The sequence below is a fragment of the Liolophura sinensis genome, chromosome 6 (assembly GCF_032854445.1).
Source record: "Liolophura sinensis isolate JHLJ2023 chromosome 6, CUHK_Ljap_v2, whole genome shotgun sequence".
NCBI lineage: Eukaryota > Metazoa > Mollusca > Polyplacophora > Chitonida > Chitonidae > Liolophura > Liolophura sinensis.
Window position 1 is genome coordinate 9,407,025 of NC_088300.1, and position 20,650 is coordinate 9,427,674.

A 20,650-nucleotide genomic window follows, 5' to 3' on the forward strand; every position below is an offset into this window, starting at 1 on the left:
TGGGTGTCAAGTTCTGGAAGTTGTTCCTCATTAACTCGAATAGATAACCTCATTTTTCAGATGACCTAGCAATGTTTAGTGAGTCGTTGTGGTTGTATCGTGCAGTGGAAGTGTTAACCGTACATGGCTGTGCCTCTTTGACTGGGGTACAGTGCTGGTTACATGCACATGTGCTGTATTATTTTTATAGTGTTTCTGTAGACTGTTTCTTTTAGCCATTCGCCTATATTCAACTGTCTGTACAATCAGTTATACTCGCTGATAAAATTGCCTTTAGCCAATGACGAAAAAACACAAGCCCTGTACATGGATATCTTAAAAATAAATACCCTAGCAAAGAAAATGAGGTTAGAGCACTTTTACTAATTCATCATGTTGAACTGCATAAGTTCGGTTTCGACGGTAAGAACTCATTGCATCGGGTGACGTCATAATTATTCATTGTTTGACGGAGGGCGACACCAGTTACCTAAACTGCTATCGACTATAAACTGCAAACCCTGTCTCTGACACTGCCATATTCGAAATTGTTTACACGTTTTGGTATAATATAATCTTATGAATTGAATGTTATTTTATCTCTTGTAGTATAGAATATCACGGCCGTATGATTTTTAGAGTTGCTTGTTAAGAAATCCTATTCGCGGAGACAGTAGTGTAGGCTGTTACTGTATGGAGTAGGTTCTAACAGTTTGTTGGCGCAGCCATTGAAAAACAAATTACTATCCACGCCCATTTTCCAGCATTCCATCAGCTGTTGAATAATTATGATGTCACCCGAGGTAATTAGGTCGTAGGGTCGAAATCTTATGGAGTTTAACATCATGAATTAAAAAAATGTTTTCTAAATGCACTTTATTTGTAGGCTAAAAGTATGGATATCCAACATATCCATGTGTAGACCTTGTGGCGTTACGTGTCTGACGAAAGGCAGTTTTCATAGCGAGTATGACTCATTTTACAAATAGCTGAAAACAGTCTGTTACACCCGAGATTGAACACGGTGTCAAGTTCGCAAGTTTTTTGTACAGTACATGCGTACTTAGTGTGTGAAACCACGATTTTCGCCAAACAATCGTTAATTACAAAGCGAAAGTGTAAATCCATGGCAAACACATCCATCTGATATGAGTTGTATATGAGTATACAAATAAAGCTGTATAGTGTGCAGACCGAAACACAGGCTCGGCCATGATCTGCGCTGTACTTTGGTCTCCAGCCCCATAGCTTCACAACTCAGGTAAACCATACTAGGTTGCTGCTGCAGATTTCAAATGGAAGTTAGCAAACCTATAGGGACAGTGCTATCATATTACCAGGGACCGCGATGTGTTTGTGGGAAGTAGATCTAGATCGATAATGTTCTATAGATCAACGTTTTCTAGCGCATATCACTGTTTTTCCTATATATGTGCATATATACATAAAAACGAAGAATGCACTATGTATACATGTGTATAGACAAGATGAAATTCTAAAACCTGGCCGGCAGAAGCGTATATTTTCGTCCTACAATTGAATTGTATCATACTCCCATCGCGTGACCAGACAGCCAACAGCTGCCGACCGAATAAAACAAATGCGTTGCTTTCATACTAGGGCACCGCCATAGGCAACACGTACGAGGGACTGTTCATGCCATAACTGTATAGATCGAGTGTGAAACAGATGTTAACAGAAGTCAACAATAAGCAAACCATAAAAAACTTTTCTTTGGTTTTGTTTTTCTTTTTTGATATACCAAAATCTTTTTTCCATATTGGAATGCCACCCTCAAATTACTGTTTCAGTTATGGGAATTTAAAAGTACACTATATACTAGTATACATTTTAATGATGTGTTCTAGGAATTCTGTGGACTGACAAATGTTCATAACAGAAGTCGCCACTATGGGCGCCAGTGAAAACTAATAATCTGATGATTTTGTCCTAAATTCGGAACAGGTTATCATGCACCATTCCGTGCAGTTATCGGAACAGGTTATCATGCACCATTCCGTGCAGTTATCGGAACAGGTTATCATGCACCATTCCGTGCAGTTATCGGAACAGGTTAGCATGCACCATTCCGTGCAGTTATCGGAACAGGTTATCATGCACCATTCCGTGCAGTTATCGGAACAGGTTATCATGCACCATTCCGTGCAGTTATCGGAACAGGTTATCATGCACCATTCCGTGCAGTTATCGCTGGCTCAGCTACATATTGACGTACGTGTCGAGGTGTTGTAGATTCTTCCAGACTCGACTGGTTTCCTCAAAATGTGCAAGGTTTCCTGTTGTAAATTCGATTACAGTAGCAATTAATTTTCATATGGCACAAACTATCAATTAAATAAATTAATAATCCAAATGAATGAAGGTAATGCAAGAAAATAGATTAGGCCTAGATGTAGAAACATGCAACTCCTTTTGAAAGACCAGAGTAGAAATTAAAAATTTCATAGAAAGACTTATCTATGAACAAGCTGAAATCCAAAGATATGCAAATGATCCTTATTATTCTCTTTCTGACACAAGCCAAAGTTTGCCACTGCGGTTTTAATTGGTATACGGTAACAGTACTGTCTGTTTTGTCAAGCTGTGCACGGGTTTGTCAAGGCAGAAACTACATGTACACAGTTAGGCATGTTTATGATATATGGCTATACGTGCATGTGTACAGAATTTCAAGTGACATAACCTGTGCATAGTTTTGTATAATAACATGATACTTTTTTCTCAGGGATATATCAGATCCGAAAAACTGATTCACATTTTTATCAGGTACTGTGTGAGAATGGCAGATACGAGTCACCGTAGTAAACACGGTTAGATTGAGGGTTAACTTCTCCATAACAGCTTGTACGCATATACATGCCAACATCGATTTTTACTTGTGAACAAACCCAGCATCTGCTAGACTCGACGTATGTAGATATAAACTGCGAAGTTTCTATTCATTTACAGTGGAAAGATATTTGCACATGGTAAATATGAACTATATAATACAGGCATAGAGCTCTAGTTCAGAAAATATACAACTTATATGTAGTAAATCATAAAAATAGCGATTGTAATTCAGTGTGACTGAGTGCTGTTAACGGTGATGATTGTGATGATTACGCCCTCTTGGGCGTTCTGTTTAAGTGTGGGCCTATAAATGTGGAGGCTTTGCCAAAGTACTAGAGTATTTATTTATTTGATTGGTGTTTTACGCCGTACTCAAGAATATTTCACTTATACGACGGCGGCCAGCATTATGGTGGGTGGAAACCGGGCAGAGCCCGGTGAAAACCCACGACCATCCGCAGGTTGCTGGAACGCGTTCCCACGTACGGCCGGAGACGAGCCAAAGTACTAGAGAAGTATGCAGAGTGTAAAACAGGGATGCAAAAAAAATTTTCACATTCTTGAATGATAGTAGTAAGCCATTGACGGCATGGACTCTATAAGGCTAACAGTAATGTGAGAAATCGGGAAATCTTGAATATGTGGAATCTGTTGTTCGTGGGGATTAATACATCTATACCGTATTTCATATGCCTCATGCTTCACCCATGACCTGAAATGACGCCCGATCACAACGTGGGAGTCGTATTTTACTGGGGTTTACGATTGACTCACTACAGTATTTGGTGGTTAGCGCGATTATCATGATAATCATTACATTTTATGGATTAATTCACTTAATCTTTAGCAAGACAAGCTTCACAAGTGGATGATGACAAAGGTTTACTGGTTAGATCAGATTTGCGGTAGTTTGATTTAAACTGTGGTATTGACGTTACAGTATAGTGCTAAGCCGTAGCATCATTCTCCACTGAAATTGTGAAGTTTGCTCTCTAGTCTATAACTCTTCAGATCTGTGAACGGCTGAAACATATTACTCTTAATAACAAAGTGACACTCAGAAGCACATAAGTTCGGTTAGAGCTAAATTGTCAGGACATATAGTAAAGCCTGCACAGGTCGCCATGACGTCAAATAGGGCCTGAGCTCAGGCATTCGTCAGGAATGTGTCACTACGAGACCTACGTATGACAAAAGGCATTCCTGAACACTGTGGTATTTTTAACCGTTCGAAGGTAAAACCATCTTGTTTTTTTGTAAGTTTACAAATGACAAGATAACAGTTTATCAGAATACGCTCCTTCTTGATCCCGGAAATCAAAGACTGACGTCACGACGCAAGACAAAAACTCTGCATCCGGCTAGATGTATTGCACGGCAGTTGTTACACTGTGGCACGCGATGACTCAGGATAGTCTAAACATATCGTTTGCAATTGATTCTCCTCTTTTTTACAAGAATGTATTGAATCTACCCTTGTTTTAACGATAACCTTACACGTGTTACGTCTACGTGCATATTCTGCCTGATGAACCTGGTGTAGGCTCTATGTGTACACGTAAAGTGTAAAGGAATATCCTTATATTGTACAGGTTCATAATGGCGACATCTAATGGAGAGCAAGAAGATATAATTGAGGAAATACTACGTGTAAGTAGATTATTTTGTGTTAATGACACAGATATTATTCGAAGTCACTCTGTATCGATTGAATGATGGAAGTCACGTGTCATGTCATCTTTACAAACGTTAAGATTCAATGAATATGGCAACCTGCGGATGGTCATGGGTTTCCCCCGGGCTCTTCCCGGTTTCCTCCCACCATAATGCCGGCCGCCTTCGTATAAGCGAAATATTCTTGAGTACGGCGTAAAACACCAATCAAATAAATAAATAAATCAATGAATATGGTAAACCAAAACATCGAGCTTTAAAACTTGTCTCCTGTTTTACATTTCAGCAAGCTCACCTAACAGATGACGTTATCCAAGGTAAACTCTTGTAACCTATTCCTTGTCTGTGACGTTTCATAGTGTGAATACATGTATTGTTATCAGACAGATATTTAAGGTTCGGTAAAAATAAAAACTTTCAAAAGAACGAAATATAATCATGTTATATAAAGGCCCGTCTTTATTTTACACCGACGGAAGAGCTTAGCACTGTCTAATAAGCTGTGTGAGTCCTTCTCTGCTAAAGATTAGGCTCTTGTAGAGCTGGATCTGGTACAAGCTGTAGTCGTCAACTTCAGCAAAAGCTGATTTGTCTGTAGCTTTATTGCTATCCTTCTCACGCTACAATCTTCGAGCCAATTCCACAAAGACATTTCTGACTTTAATTTTAAAGCATTGTCACAGTGTTCGTTAATGGAAGTCGAAATTTTAACCCATTTATCTTCGGATAACATTTAAGAGGTGGTCAAAATTTAATTTAAAGGGCTCAAAGATAAGCTCTAAAATAATATCTCAATTTTTGACTGACTGAAGTCAAAACTGGTTTTGTGGACTCGGCCCCTGGTTTCTTCCACCACTAACCTGACGGACAATTAAATACATAGAGAAAATTGCTTGAGTGAAGTTTAGATAAAATGAATATGATTAGGTGAAAGATAAGCCATCAGAGACACTGATAGACTTACGTTGTTGCCATCTCGATTCACGAAAATAAGAGTGATAAAAGAAGTGTAATAACAGAGGCATAATAAGGCGCGTGTAATAACAAGGTTATAATAAGAGGAGTGTAATAATAGAAATGAGATAAAGAAATATCAATTTTATATTCAAGAGAATCGTTGGCGTTTCACGTATATGTCCAAAATGAAAGGAGGAAAACGTTGGTATGCTACGTGTGTGTAGAAAATAAATACCTTTAAAACATACATAAATACATTTTTGTTACAGAACTGTTGGAAGTGTATGGTAAATTCGACAAAGACGGAGATGGCCTGGTGAATCATACAGATATGAAGGAGGTACTGGAGTCATTTGGAGAATCCCCGACTGAAGACAGAATCAGAGATCTCTTTGAAGATGCCGACAGAAATAGTGAGTATTTGGTTTTCAGAGCTCCAAGCTAACCATTGTGTTGTTTTTTTTTCTCATAGTTTGATTCGTAGTTTACACCGCGTTTCAGAATTTTTCATCGAACACATATTTAACCACGTATTTTGTGACGCTGATCTATTTGTAATCAAGTCCTTGCATCACTATAAGTATGTGCTCTTTTTGGAGGTCAGCTTTGTGGGATTGTCCAACGACTGTAATTTTTGCGATGTAGGAACTTCCGTGTCCTATAGCCCATACCCGTACAGTTCTTTCAATCTGTATTCCACAAATATATAAAAGTAAATCATTGTTTAAACATGCATGCATGATGTAAAAGGAGGGAAATATATGTTAATAGAAGAAATATATGTTAATACAAGAAAACATAGCGTTTTATTGGAAACGTTGCCTGTGCTACACGGATATGACCAATCCAGTGTAGGATCGTGTTGTTTATATTTGACATGATTGAGGACACGGAATTCCTTAGGTATATATAGGTAAAGAAGTGGCCATGTATGTAAATTGTACCCGTCCTAACGAAGTCCATTTTGGTACAGATACACTGGTAATAATTTATTTATTTCATTGATGTTGTACGCCGTACGCAAGAATATTTCACTTCCAAGACGGCGCCCAGTTTTATGGTGGGAGGAAACCGGTCACAGCCCAAGGGAAACCCACGACCATCCGCAGGCCTCTTGCAGACACTCCTGCGTACGACCTTAGAGGAAGCCAACATGAGTTGATATCATTGATAACATCTCGCCATACACTTAGAAAAAAACCGGCCCCGACTGATCAATTTGAAGAACGTGCGCTGCGGAGGGGGTAGATCCGGGGTCATTCTTGTATCGAGTCACACCTAAGACCTTAAAAGATGAAGCTGTAGTTTCCTTGGTTGGCGTTCAGCATTAAGGCGAAGTGCAACGACTGGTTGACCCGTATCAGTATAATAGCTCTGGTGTGGCGGCTTACTTGCCTTCGGTATTTCGTCACAGTGAAGCAGCACTAGATAAGAGCGCGGTGGAAATCCGTCCTGCAACAAGGAGGTACTTTACATGCACTATAAGGACTCCTTGATCGTCACATGACTGAAGAATTGTTAAGTACGACGTTTAACCCCATGCACCTACTCAGTCATACCTAGAAAACTTATTTAATTTGTTCTTCTGACTTGCTTGATGTTTTACACCGTTCTCAAGTATATTTCACTAGACAGCGACCTGTGTTACGGACAGAGGACGTTTAATCGAACCCGGGGGCAGTGGCGAATTTGTGACGTGCATGGCGCCGCCGGATGAACGAGAGCCGAATTTGGACACAAATTAACAGGCCATGGGTATGGCCTCGGACCCCCATTAATTTTCCATAAGCGACAATGTTAACGTCTAGCGCTGTAGCTCAGTCCCAAACATTCCGTGGCTAATAAGCTTTGGTGCATACCTGGCCCAGCCTGTGAGAAAGAAGCCATAAAAATCTTGACATAGGTTGACCGTCAAAATCTGGACCTTTCCATGCCGGCAGCTGGGAGGCGTGCCTAGCAACGCCAAGGGGACGTCACTCGCAGCCTCATCACTACCTCACACCTTGTGTCCTCTCACCCAGAATTTCAAACTTTCATCAATAAAGCTCATACCTCCTCAAAGTTTAGACAGTTTCCAGCATTTTAATACCAAGCATGCACCTGTGCACCAAAAATGGACGCCTGGGAGCAAAAAAAGACTTTATACCCTAAAATTCACAGAACTACAATCGTCCCTACCGAAAAACGGAAGTTGTAATGGGGGTCTGTGTCCGTATAGTATGGCTGTATGATGAGCTGAACCACATGGTCTGCTGGGATTCTTACCCTACATATATGCCCACAAAGATCATGCTTTCTGCAAGTTGAATATGGGGTAAGGTAAACAGTTATTGGCGGGTCTAAAACATAAATCCATCATGTTTCACTTCGCTCAGAGTTCCCCAAGTTGCCCCATTTTCTCGTTAGTGATTATGGGTATAACGTGATGCAGACCTATTGCACTGGCAAATCATGTTTTACTGTTTTCTCTGCTCTCCTCTATTTGATGTAATTTTTCTGTTGTACAGAGGATGGCATGATAGATTTCGGAGAGTTCGTGGTGGCGTCAATTCGGGGTCCATGGGGCGTCGACGAGGATTCGGGTCTTTTAGGGGCCATGACACGGGTCAATCAGCGACATCAAGGGAAGGTAACTCTGGAGGACTTGTGCAGAACGTTATTCCATGCCGGCGAGAGATTGGCGGCTCAGCATGGTCTGCTGTCACCCCAGTCCAGCGTTGAAGCTGACGAAAACGACGGTACGATCACTTGCATGCTCGACATCACGGTAACCTATCTGAACATACGGCATTATACGATGTATTCTTCCAATATTGCTGATTTTTCCTTTGATTTATTCCTTCATTTAACTATAAAGTTATTCTTTTATTCACTCGCTCATATAATAATTAACCATACCACCCCTTTATTCAATGATTCTTTCATTTGTCCATCCATTCTAGGGCTTTATTTTAAACATCCATGATTTTGTTCATTTACCCATCCATCCATTGGGTGACCATTAGTTCATTCATCAATTCATATAATTCTTTATCTATTTAACTCTTTATTACGTCAGTTATTTGCTTGTTAATTAGTAACTACACTCACCTTATTTCTACCAACATTCTTAACCGCATGCAGACAAGTATTTCTTCAGCTGTTCACACATCAGTTACCTCATACACAGCAGACAAGTATTTCTTCAGCTGTCCACACATCAGCTACCTCATGCACAGCAGACAAGTATTTCTTCAGCTTACCACATATCTTTTACCTCATACACAGCAGACAAATATTTCTTCAGCTGTCCACAAACCTTTTACCTCATACACAGAGCAGACACGTGTTTCTTCAGCTGTCCATATATCTTTTACCTCATACACAGCAGACAAGTATTTCTTCAGCTTACCACATATCAGCTACCTCATACACAGCAGACAAGTATTTCTTCAGCTGTCCACACATCAGTTACCCCATACACAGCAGACAAGTATTACTTCAGCTGTCCACAAATCTTTTACCTCATGCACAGCAGACAAGTATTTCTTCAGCTTACCACACATCAGCTACCTCATACACAGCAGACAAGTATTTCTTCAGCTGTCCACACATCAGTTACCTCATACACAGAGCAGACAAGTGTTTCTTCAGCTGTCCACACATCAGTTACCTCATACACAGTTGACAAGTATTTCTTCAGCTGTCCACACATCAGCTTCCTCATGCACAGCAGACAAGTATTTCTTCAGCTGTCCACACATCAGCTACCTCATACACAGCAGACAAGTATTTCTTCAGGTGTTAACACATCAGTTACCTCAGATACAGCAGACAAGTATTTCTTCAGCTGTTAACACATCAGTTACCTCAGATACAGCAGACAAGTATTTCTTCAGCTGTCCACACATCAGCTACATCATACACAGCAGACAAGTATTTCTTCAGCTGTCCACACATCAGCTTCCTCATGCACAGCAGACAAGTGTTTCTTCAGCTGTTCACACATCAGTTACCCCATACACAGCTGACAAGTGTTTCTTTAGCTGTCAACACATTCTTTACCTCATATACAGCAGACAACTATTTCTTCAGCTGTCCACAAACCCTTTACCTCATGCACAGCAGACAATTATTTCTTCAGCTGTTGACACATCAGCTACCTCATGTACAGCAGACAATTATTTCTTCAGCTGTCCACACATCAGCTACCTCATACACAGCAGACAAGTATTTCTTCAGCTTACCACACATCAGCTACCTCATACACCACAGACAAGTATTTCTTCAGCTGTCCACACATCAGTTACCTCATACACAGAGCAGACACGTGTTTCTTCAGCTGTCCATATATCTTTTACCTCATACACAGCAGACAAGTATTTCTTTAGCTGTCCACACATCAGCTTCTTCATGCATAGCAGACAAGTATTTCTTCAGCTGTTCACACATCAGTTACCTCATACACAGAAGACAACCATTTCTTCAGCTGTTCACACATCAGTTACCTCATACACAGCAGACAACTATTTCTTCAGCTGTCCACACATCAGTTACCTCATACACAGCAGACAAGTATTTCTTCGGCTGTTCACACATCAGTTACCTCATACACAACTGACAAGTGTTTCTTTAGCTGTCCACACATTCTTCACATCATACACAGCAGACAAGTATTTCTTCAGCTGTTAACACATCAGTTACCTCAGATACAGCAGACAAGTATTTCTTCAGCTGTTAACACATCAGTTACCTCAGATACAGCAGACAAGTATTTCTTCAGCTGTCCACACATCAGCTACATCATACACAGCAGACAAGTATTTCTTCAGCTGTCCACACATCAGCTTCCCCATGCACAGCAGACAAGTGTTTCTTCAGCTGTTCACACATCAGTTACCCCATACACAGCTGACAAGTGTTTCTTTAGCTGTCAACACATTCTTTACCTCATACACAGCAGACAACTATTTCTTCAGCTGTCCACAAACCCTTTACCTCATGCACAGTTGACAATTATTTCTTCAGCTGTTGACACATCAGCTACCTCATGTACAGCAGACAATTATTTCTTCAGCTGTCCACACATCAGCTACCTCATACACAGCAGACAAGTATTTCTTCAGCTTACCACACATCAGCTACCTCATACACCACAGACAAGTATTTCTTCAGCTGTCCACACATCAGTTACCTCATACACAGAGCAGACACGTGTTTCTTCAGCTGTCCATATATCTTTTACCTCATACACAGCAGACAAGTATTTCTTCAGCTGTCCACACATCAGCTTCCTCATGCACAGCAGACAAGTATTTCTTCAGCTGTTCACACATCAGTTACCTCATACACAGAAGACAAGTATTTCTTCAGCTGTTCACACATCAGTTACCTCATACACAGCAGACAACTATTTCTTCAGCTGTCCACACATCAGTTACCTCATACACAGCAGACAAGTATTTCTTCAGCTGTTCACACATCAGTTACCTCATACACAACTGACAAGTGTTTCTTTAGCTGTCCACACATTCTTCACATCATACACAGCAGACAAGTATTTCTTCAGCTGTTAACACATCAGTTACCTCAGATACAGCAGACAAGTATTTCTTCAGCTGTCCACACATCAGCTACATCATACACAGCAGACAAGTGTTTCTTCAGCTGTCCACACATCAGTTACCTCATACACAGTTGACAAGTATTTCTTCAGCTGTCCACACATCAGCTTCCTCATGCACAGCAGACAAGTGTTTCTTCAGCTGTTCACACATCAGTTACCCCATACACAGCTGACAAGTGTTTCTTTAGCTGTCAACACATTCTTTACCTCATACACAGCAGACAACTATTTCTTCAGCTGTCCACAAACCCTTTACCTCATGCACAGCAGACAATTATTTCTTCAGCTGTTGACACGTCAGCTACCTCATGTACAGCAGACAATTAAGCAGACAATTATTTCTTCAGCTGTTGACACATCAGCTACCTCATACACAGCAGACAAGTATTTCTTCAGCTTACCACACATCAGCTACCTCATACACCACAGACAAGTATTTCTTCAGCTGTCCACACATCAGTTACCTCATACACAGAGCAGACACGTGTTTCTTCAGCTGTCCATATATCTTTTACCTCATACACAGCAGACAAGTATTTCTTTAGCTGTCCACACATCAGCTTCCTCATGCACAGCAGACAAGTATTTCTTCAGCTGTTCACACATCAGTTACCTCATACACAGAAGATAAGTATTTCTTCAGCTGTTCACACATCAGTTACCTCATACACAGCAGACAACTATTTCTTCAGCTGTCCACACATCAGTTACCTCATACACAGCAGACAAGTATTTCTTCAGCTGTTCACACATCAGTTACCTCATACACAACTGACAAGTGTTTCTTTAGCTGTCCACAAACCCTTTACCTCATGCACAGCAGACAATTATTTCTTCAGCTGTTGACACATCAGTTACCTCAGATACAGCAGACAAGTATTTCTTTAACTTTCCACACACATCTTTTACCTCATACACAGCAGACAAGTGTTTCTTTAGCTGTCCACACATCAGTTTCCTCATGCACAGTAGACAAGTATTTCTTCAGCTGTTCACACATCAGTTACCTCATACACAGCAGACAAGTATTTCTTCAGCTGTTCACACATCAGTTACCTCATACACAACTGACAAGTGTTTCTTTAGCTGTCCACACATTCTTCACATCATACACTTTCAGCTGTTAACACATCAGTTACCTCAGATACAGCGGACAAGTATTTCTTTAGCTTTCCACACACATCTTTTACCTCATACACAGCAGACAAGTGTTTCTTTAGCTGTCCACACATCAGCTTCCTCATGCACAGCAGACAAGTGTTTCTTCAGCTGTTCACACATCAGTTACCTCAGATACAGCAGACAAGTATTTCTTCAGCTGTTAACACATCAGTTACCTCAGATACAGCAGACAAGTATTTCTTCAGCTGTCCACACATCAGCTACATCATACACAGCAGACAAGTATTTCTTCAGCTTACCACACATCTTTTGCCTCATACACAGCTGACAAGTATTTATTTAGCTGTCCATACATCAGTTACCTCATACACAGCAGACAAGTATTTCTTTAGCTGTCCACACATCATTTATTCCTGGGGCCTGTGTGGCTCAGTTGGTTACCGCGCTATCGCAGCGTAATGAGCCCCTCATCAATGCAGTCGCTGTGGCTTCCTCTCCGGCCGTATGTGGGAAGGTCTACCAGCAACCTGTGGATGGTCGTGGGTCGTGGGCTCTGCCCGGTTTCCTCCGACCATAAAACTGGTCGCTGTCGTATAAATGAAATATTCTTGAGTACGGCGTAAAACACTAATCAAATAAATAAAGAAATAAATCATTTATACCTCATGCAAACAAGTAATCCTTTGCATATTCCTTATACCTTGAATTGCCTTCTTTTTTGTTTAATCAGCGTCTCATTTATTTATAAACTTATTTATTCATTTATGCTTACATCCATTGATCAAATCATTATACATGTCATCCGTTTATTAGGTGAAATGTTGGTCGTCTTAATTATTAATAGAACGTAGTTTTATAATCAAGCAACACCACCCTCCCTCTCCCCCTTCCCATAAAGTAACAACACATTTCTTGATTAGCAGGCAGGTGCTCTTGTTAATCATCTGCATGACGTCTGAGCCAGAACTAAGGCTATGGCAAGTGTGACTTCACATTAGCATCTGTATGCACTATTCGACGGGGACCACTACTCTGATTTACACACAATCTGCCTGGTGCCACCTGTACAGTACCCTATTATCACATAGTTATAGGCATATATTGATCTTTTACATGGCTTGGCACAAAATGAAAAATCATTATTTGATATTACATATGAATGACTCCCAACGTATTCTGACTAGTACTCAGATAATGGCACATCTCTCCCCCCCCCTAACTTCCGAGAGGACTGCATGTGGCCAGGTAGGAGAAGGAATCGTCCTCGTTGCATCATATTGTACATGCGCTCTACCCACTAGACAGTTTGATCATGAATACTTCATAATACGAAGAAGCATTATGGTTGTCTTGTTTGTCAATCCATAAAATCAAATATCTTTTGGGAATAGAGATGTATGCGCATATATGTGCATGATAAGTTGCAGCGTTTTGCACATCTTGTCAATGACAGCCATAGGGACAAAATAACTATTGGGGCTTCATTGTAAGGTTCTCTCGGGAGTATCTCATATCTGTCGCTAAGGAGAAGTGGAGGCATATGAACGAAAAAAAATTACCGATAGTGGGGCATCATTATAAAATTCTCTCGGGAGCATCTCATATCTGTCAAGAATAAGTGGAGACATACGGACAAAATAACTATAAGGGCATCATTGTAAAGTTCTCTAGGGAACATCTCATATCTGTCAAGAATAAGTGGAGACATACGGACAAAATAACTATAAGGGCATCATTGTAAAGTTCTCTCGGGAACATCTCATATCTGTCAAGAATAAGTGGAGACATACGGACAAAATAACTATAAGGGCATCATTGTAAAGTTCTCTCGGGAACATCTCATATCTGTCAAGAATAAGTGGAGACATACGGACAAAATAACTATAAGGGCATCATTGTATAGTTCTCTCGGGAACATCTCATATCTGTCAAGAATAAGTGGAAACATACGGACAAAATAACTATAAGGGCATCATTGTAAAGTTCTCTCGGGAACATCTCATATCTGTCAAGAATAAGTGGAGAAATAGGGACAAAATAACTATAAGGGCAACATTGTAAAGTTCTCTCGGGAACATCTCATATCTGTCAAGAATAAGTGGAGACATACGGACAAAATAACTATAAGGGCATCATTGTAAAGTTCTCTCGGGAACATCTCATATCTGTCAAGAATAAGTGGAGACATTCGGACAAAATAACTATAAGGGCAACATTGTAAAGTTCTCTCGGGAACATCTTATATCTGTCGTCAAGAATAACTGGAGACATATGGACAAAATAACTAAGGAGCCATCACTGGCAAGTTCTTCCGGAACAGTTTCATGTCTGTCAAGGAGAGGTCTATTAGCATATGGACGGAATAACTACCAAGGTATCATTGCAATTCTGGGGGCATCTCATATCTGTCGTCAAGAATAAGTGATACCTTCCGATTAAACGTTACCTAAGAGTTGGGTAACAGCACTCTCTACAGCTGGCAGGTCTCTGTTTATCTTTATGTATAATGTTTATGACGCTTCCTTATTAATGTATATGGGATCCTGAATGCATAATGTATAATCCCTGATAAGGTACCTCCGGACATACCATAGAGAGAGCATACATTATTAATGACTGAATACTCATCTATCCGCCAATAGGCCATTGATCACGTAAATCTGGAGGTTGAACCCTTAACCTTCAGACCGGCTCGATAGCAAGATGTGCCTGATTTTCTTGTGTGGCCTTCATGGCAGGCGTCTAGAGCGTATTAAACAGTGATATTTGAACACAACAAATGCTCTTAGAGATGCTGAACTAAAAGAGTCTTCACCTTTGGGAATATAGCATGGGCAGAGCAGTTCTACCCACGTTTTTCTATGATGTTAAATCTGATGATTGTTCACACTGACGTGTTTATCTTACGTATTTGATTGGTGTTTTGCGCGGAATATTTCATTTACACGACGTCGGCCAGCATCATGATGCGAGGAAAACGGGCAAAGCTCGGGGAAAGGCACGACCATCCTCAGGTTGCCGACAGACTTTACCGCGAAAGGAAGCCAGCATGAGCTGGCCGCATTGGTGAGATGCTCCTGGGTTATTGGGAAATCCGCCTGTCTTAGATAAGATAAAAAAAAACAGTGAGGTTAGAGGTCAAAGGGTCCAACGAAACTAAAATAGAGAAATGTATCTATGTGATGAAGATAAAAGTATTCTGAGAAATGCTTCACAGTCATTTCGTCCATGAGGGAAATACATTTGTGTTACTCATAAATTCATGTATCATACTGGAAGTGAATAGAGACCAGATTTGGGTAGGTTTCTCTGTCGTGAAGAAAAGTGTTGTGCGAAAATGGAATTGCATCTCATATTTATGGCCAAAGATAAGTTAGTGTGTACGTACGAACCCATCTGAATGGTTGTTAAGTCCCAGAAAATGTGGACTTTTACAGAACATATACACATCCATGCATATTACACAGAGTGTAAACACATCTGTAATAAGGCCCGGTAATTAGGAGATTTGCTGTACGTACACACGGCCGTGTTACTCGGAGTATGAACACATTTGTAATAAGGCCCGGTAATTGGGAGATTTACAGAAACATATATACGGCCATGTTACTGAAAGTACGAACAAATCTGTAATGGTTGTTAATGTCCGGTAAATGGGAGTTTTTTACAGTACACATGGCCGTGTTGCTCAGAGTTTGAACATGTGTAATAAGGCCCGGTAATTAGGAGTTTTACTGTACGTACACACGGTCATATTTTCACTCCTCATTTCCATATCTCTTCGCGTCAGGCTGCACAATAATCAAGTAAGATATAAACCCCGGGGCTTATTTCTGCAGCTTCGTTTGTATGTATATTGATGTATGCTGATGGAATCGCTTTAAAGCACCCATGGTTATCAAGTTCACTCAGTGCGGGAATTATACGCCGAGAAATTTATAAACTCATTCATCGATTCAGCAACTTAGGTAGTCATTGCTTTATTGACATGGTTTTCATAATTTTTGGTTTATTTCTGCACTTTATATCGTGTTTTTTCACTGCTTCAGAGACTTCGATTTTCATTGGGACGAGCCAACCCATTCACGCATGCTGTTGTTAAATCCTGCATGGGTTATTTCGTTCTGTTGTTGTTTTATGTTCATCTGTTTGTTCATTAATGCTCTTTGCCGTCCCTCTGCCCTCTCGAGCTGGAACACTTTTTTCATCAAAGGTAAAAACAGTTCTACTGTGTAATGTGACTTGTGAATAGTGTTAGGCAACCTTTCTTGACATTAATTTACTGATTACTCATCTCATCTTTTTCCAGAGGCACAAATGACACCTCTTTCCTTTAGGAACTTTTCAACTTCACAGACATTCAGATTCTCAATCTTCTCTACCATTCCTTCACTCTAAATTATTTTTATGACACTTTTATCAGACGCCCACGTCATATTTATTTTATTTATTTAAATGCTGTACTCAAGAATATTTCACTTATACCACTGCGGCCAGCATTATTTTGGCAGGAAACCGGGCAGAGCTCGGAGGAAACCCACGACCATCCGCAGGTTGCTGGCAGACCTTCCCACGTACGGCCGGAGAGGAAGCCAGCATGAGGTGGACTTGAGCTTACAGCGCGCCCATGTTATAGTGAATGTGATGAAACATAGTTGCCTAACATTTTTGACAGGTCACATGATACAGTTGGACATTTTTTCTACTGTCAATGATAAAAAGAGTTCGAAGTGGAAACTCCGCTTTTGCTCAACATTTTTTTTTCTTGTTTGGAGGCTTTTTTCGTTTGGTTTTATTTTTATATCTTTATTCGTGTTTTCCACTCACACAAGTCCTTTTCGTCGTTGGTTCGTTTATTTTTATTTGTTTATCTAATTGCATATCCGTCCATACATTTATTCAGTTTTCCATTTACCACAACGTTTCGCTTTATACTAAGTGGTTGACTGACTATATACCTAGATTATGTTCAAGCTTATATTTGACTACATGCTACGTGACCGCACACAAGCTGTATTTAGATTCGATTGCAATGTACAGTACCAATAGTGCGGCTCAGCGTAGCTCTGGGATCGGTTAGTCATGTTCCTAGCTTATCGTCCACATTAACCGCTCTGAACCGTTACATTCATTAACCTGGAACTTGGTCTGCGCTGTCTTTCAAGTACCAACGCTGTACACCACAAAAAGAGATGTCCTGTGATCATAAATAATTCTGAATTCATATCTCCCCATTATGTGGGAATAATAAACATCATAACGCCGCAATTAACACACATGTAACCGACGCATCCAAGCGGACAGCATCTGAACTTCGCAAGCCGCCATTTTCAAATCACGTCACTCTGTTGCTAAGGTGGACTCAGCTGCTCTTCCTAAAATTTAAACTCTTTTTTACAGTATAATTGATTATAGGTCATTTCTGTTCAATGCTCACACACAAAGTTAAGACTCTCAAACAATTTGTCAGTTGTCCTTTAGATGGTGTACATCTCATTGGTTTCAATCAAATCATTCCACTTGTTCATCTTTTTCCGGACGATGCCGAGTGCAGCCAATTCAAATTTATTTATTTATTTATTTATTTGGTGTTTTACGCCGTACTCAAGAATATTTCAGTTATACGACAGCGGTCGGCATTATGGTGAGTGGAAACCGGGCAGAGCCCAGGGGAAACCCACGACCATCCGCAGGTTGCTGACAGACCTTTCCACGTATAGCCGGAGAGGAAGCCAGAATGAGGTGGATTTGAACTCACAGCGACCGCACCAATTCAAATGGAAAATGGCAGATAGAGAAGTTTGGCTTGCCACCAGTGTAACAGATACATCTGTGTTAATTGTCACGCTATGGTCCTAATTATCCACAAACAACTAGGTGATATTAAGTACCGGTAAGATTTACTCAAGGACTACAGGAAACATGTTATCATAGCATAAAGCTTTGACGTGTTGAGGACAGCGCACACGGAATGACCGAGTTCCAGGTTAGTAAATAGAAGAGTACAAATCTGTATTTCTGAAAGCTAAGCTGGGAAGAATGAAACAACCTTGTACATATACCGGTTACGTAGTGCTGAAACTGATGGTACATTTAAGCCCTGGGCTGACAAAAAAACAAAACAAATTTTCGTGGCTTACATTTAAACAATACATCGATCAATGGACGCAAAATGTACTCTCATTACATGGATTATATAAGGCTTCACCCGCATGCGTGATTGGTGTGTTGAAAGGTTACGTGGTTTGCACGTTAGGGGAGGTTCTGCCATACACGAACCATACAAATGTCTATTATTAGGCGACATAGCTGTTACTTTGCATCCCAGACAATTTATTTGTCCAGCTGCATCGCGAATGCTACATTTATTAAACAGATGTTACATTCCTAACAAAGTACATGGTCCGTACATATCGCTGTTGAGGGGTAATTATTGTGTTGTAGCCATTTCAACAATAGATCTCACTCATTTGGGCAGGAATTGTGTTGAGCAGACGTTGATCTGGTGTTACCAACAGAGGTATATAAATAGACAATTTATACCCCCGTGATGTAATTAACCATATGGTGCAGAGATCCAATGCGTCTAATGTGCAGCCAATAAGCCCAGCTCACACGGACAACATTTGTTGTCGAAAACGAGATTGTGCGGGTAACCACAAGAAGAAATCCTGAGTCTGGAACACTTGATTCAAAGAGTCAGCTTGTTTAACTTTGAGCCACAAAACAAAAGAAAAATCCAGAAACAAATGAACCGGGTACAAGATTTCGCTCGTCCGTGAACATTCTGGATCTGGTGAGATCGTTGTCGCCTACATCAACCACTCGGCGTCTATGGAGTACATACAAAACGGAAGCTGTGACGCAACGTTTTTGGGTCATATGACGTTAAACGTATCATGTGACCGTCTTTCGCCGCTGGAATCTTCAAAACTGGACAACAAATGTTGCACGTGTGCAGGTAACCGATATTCAGGATCATGTGAAACCGAGATCTGAAAATCCCATTTTCGACAATAAATGTTGCCCGTGTACGCTGGGCTTAATGCTTACCGATGCGGGATTAATCGTACGTGTCTTAATGTCAAGCTACATGTATACCAGTTTGTAACTACATATCACAAATTCTTTAAATCTTTTCCCTTTAAATAAAATATATGGATATCATCTTCCAGTATGTAATGACGCAATCGTGAAATGGAGTGTAAAATTGTCCACCTGAAACTTCAAGTTTTAGCAGAAATGCTGGAAAATAAGTTTCAGATATAGGTTTTGAAAGCAGTAAATGTTGTCAACAAACAAAGCGTGTAGTCCGTAGACATTATATGTAGCCTTCATACCCAGACCATGTGCATGACATAGATACCATCTCTACAAAAGGCAATATGTACATGTATTACAGGGAATTCATCACCGTGTTTCGGCGTACTTATATTCGCTGGCATTTCACCAGTTAACGTTTAATCTAGGTTTTTAATATAAACGATAACGTCGCTTTTATTTTCACAGGTCAAGAGATGACATCGTTGTGAACATGACTTCCTGTTAGGCCATTCTGCCAGGAAAATGACATCTCTGATCTCGACCATTGCTTGACACAGGCGGGGTTATTTAAACGCCCCACTCTTTACGAAAAGGACGTCACATTGGTGGTGTCGGAACAAAAAAACGATTCACATTGTGTCCAGATTTCTTGGATCATTTTATTCATTTATCATTTCACGACAGTCGGAGTGTTTGTTCTATGTCTTAAATTTATATTTGCCTTCGGAATAAAACTTTTTGTTACTTTAATTTGTTGCCTGGTGTAACTGACGTAAATTCGATAAATCCAATTATGGTTTAAGGCTTCTATTGTCGCATTTGTTTTCCGATAGAAGTTAACAGTCTGTACGACACCCTCACGAAATGCATCGGAAACCAAGCCGTATTCCAGGGAGAGACAGATTTAAATTAAAAAAAATGATCGTCCGACACCATGCCACATACGAGTTCATACATACATGTATTTTACTTAGAAGAAACGTTCCACAAGCAGGTTGATCTTTGCTCCAGTTACAAGGACTTAAGATGTACAGCACATGCATGTAGTCACGTAATGAGAGTGAGTGAGTGACTGCTTGGGGTTTAACGTCATACTGAACAATTTTTCAGTCATATGACGACGAAAGAATCCTTAGGGTGCATGTACCTATACTGTGCCTCCTTGTTGCAGGACAGATTTCCATCGCTCTTTTATTTAGTGCTGCTTCACTGAGACGACTTACCGAAGGCAAGTAAGGCGCCCCGCCAGAGCCATTATACTGATACGAGTTCACCAGTCGTTGCACTATCCCCTTCATGCTGAACGCCAAGCGAGGAAGTTACAACTTCCTCTTTTAAAGTCTTAGGTGTGACTCGATCAAGGATTGATCCTGGATCTCCCGATCCCGAAGCGGACACTCTACCAACTGTGCTATC

The 20,650-nt window shown here is 40.5% G+C and overlaps 1 protein-coding gene across 2 annotated transcripts in view; it reads left to right on the top strand.

Annotated features, from left to right (window-relative positions):
- LOC135467677 (uncharacterized) overlaps nucleotides 1-19,959 on the top strand; it is a 21,059-nt gene extending 1,100 nt beyond the window's left edge. For both annotated transcript variants that reach the window (XM_064745478.1, XM_064745477.1), the window contains exons 2-6: nucleotides 4,425-4,482; nucleotides 4,793-4,823; nucleotides 5,733-5,876; nucleotides 7,971-8,201; nucleotides 19,700-19,959. In XM_064745478.1, the coding sequence (XP_064601548.1) occupies nucleotides 4,432-4,482; nucleotides 4,793-4,823; nucleotides 5,733-5,876; nucleotides 7,971-8,201; nucleotides 19,700-19,722 (480 nt within the window). In that variant the 5' untranslated portion in view covers nucleotides 4,425-4,431 and the 3' untranslated portion in view covers nucleotides 19,723-19,959. The remainder of the gene's footprint in view (nucleotides 1-4,424; nucleotides 4,483-4,792; nucleotides 4,824-5,732; nucleotides 5,877-7,970; nucleotides 8,202-19,699) is intronic.
- Nucleotides 19,960-20,650: the final 691 nt, after the last annotated feature.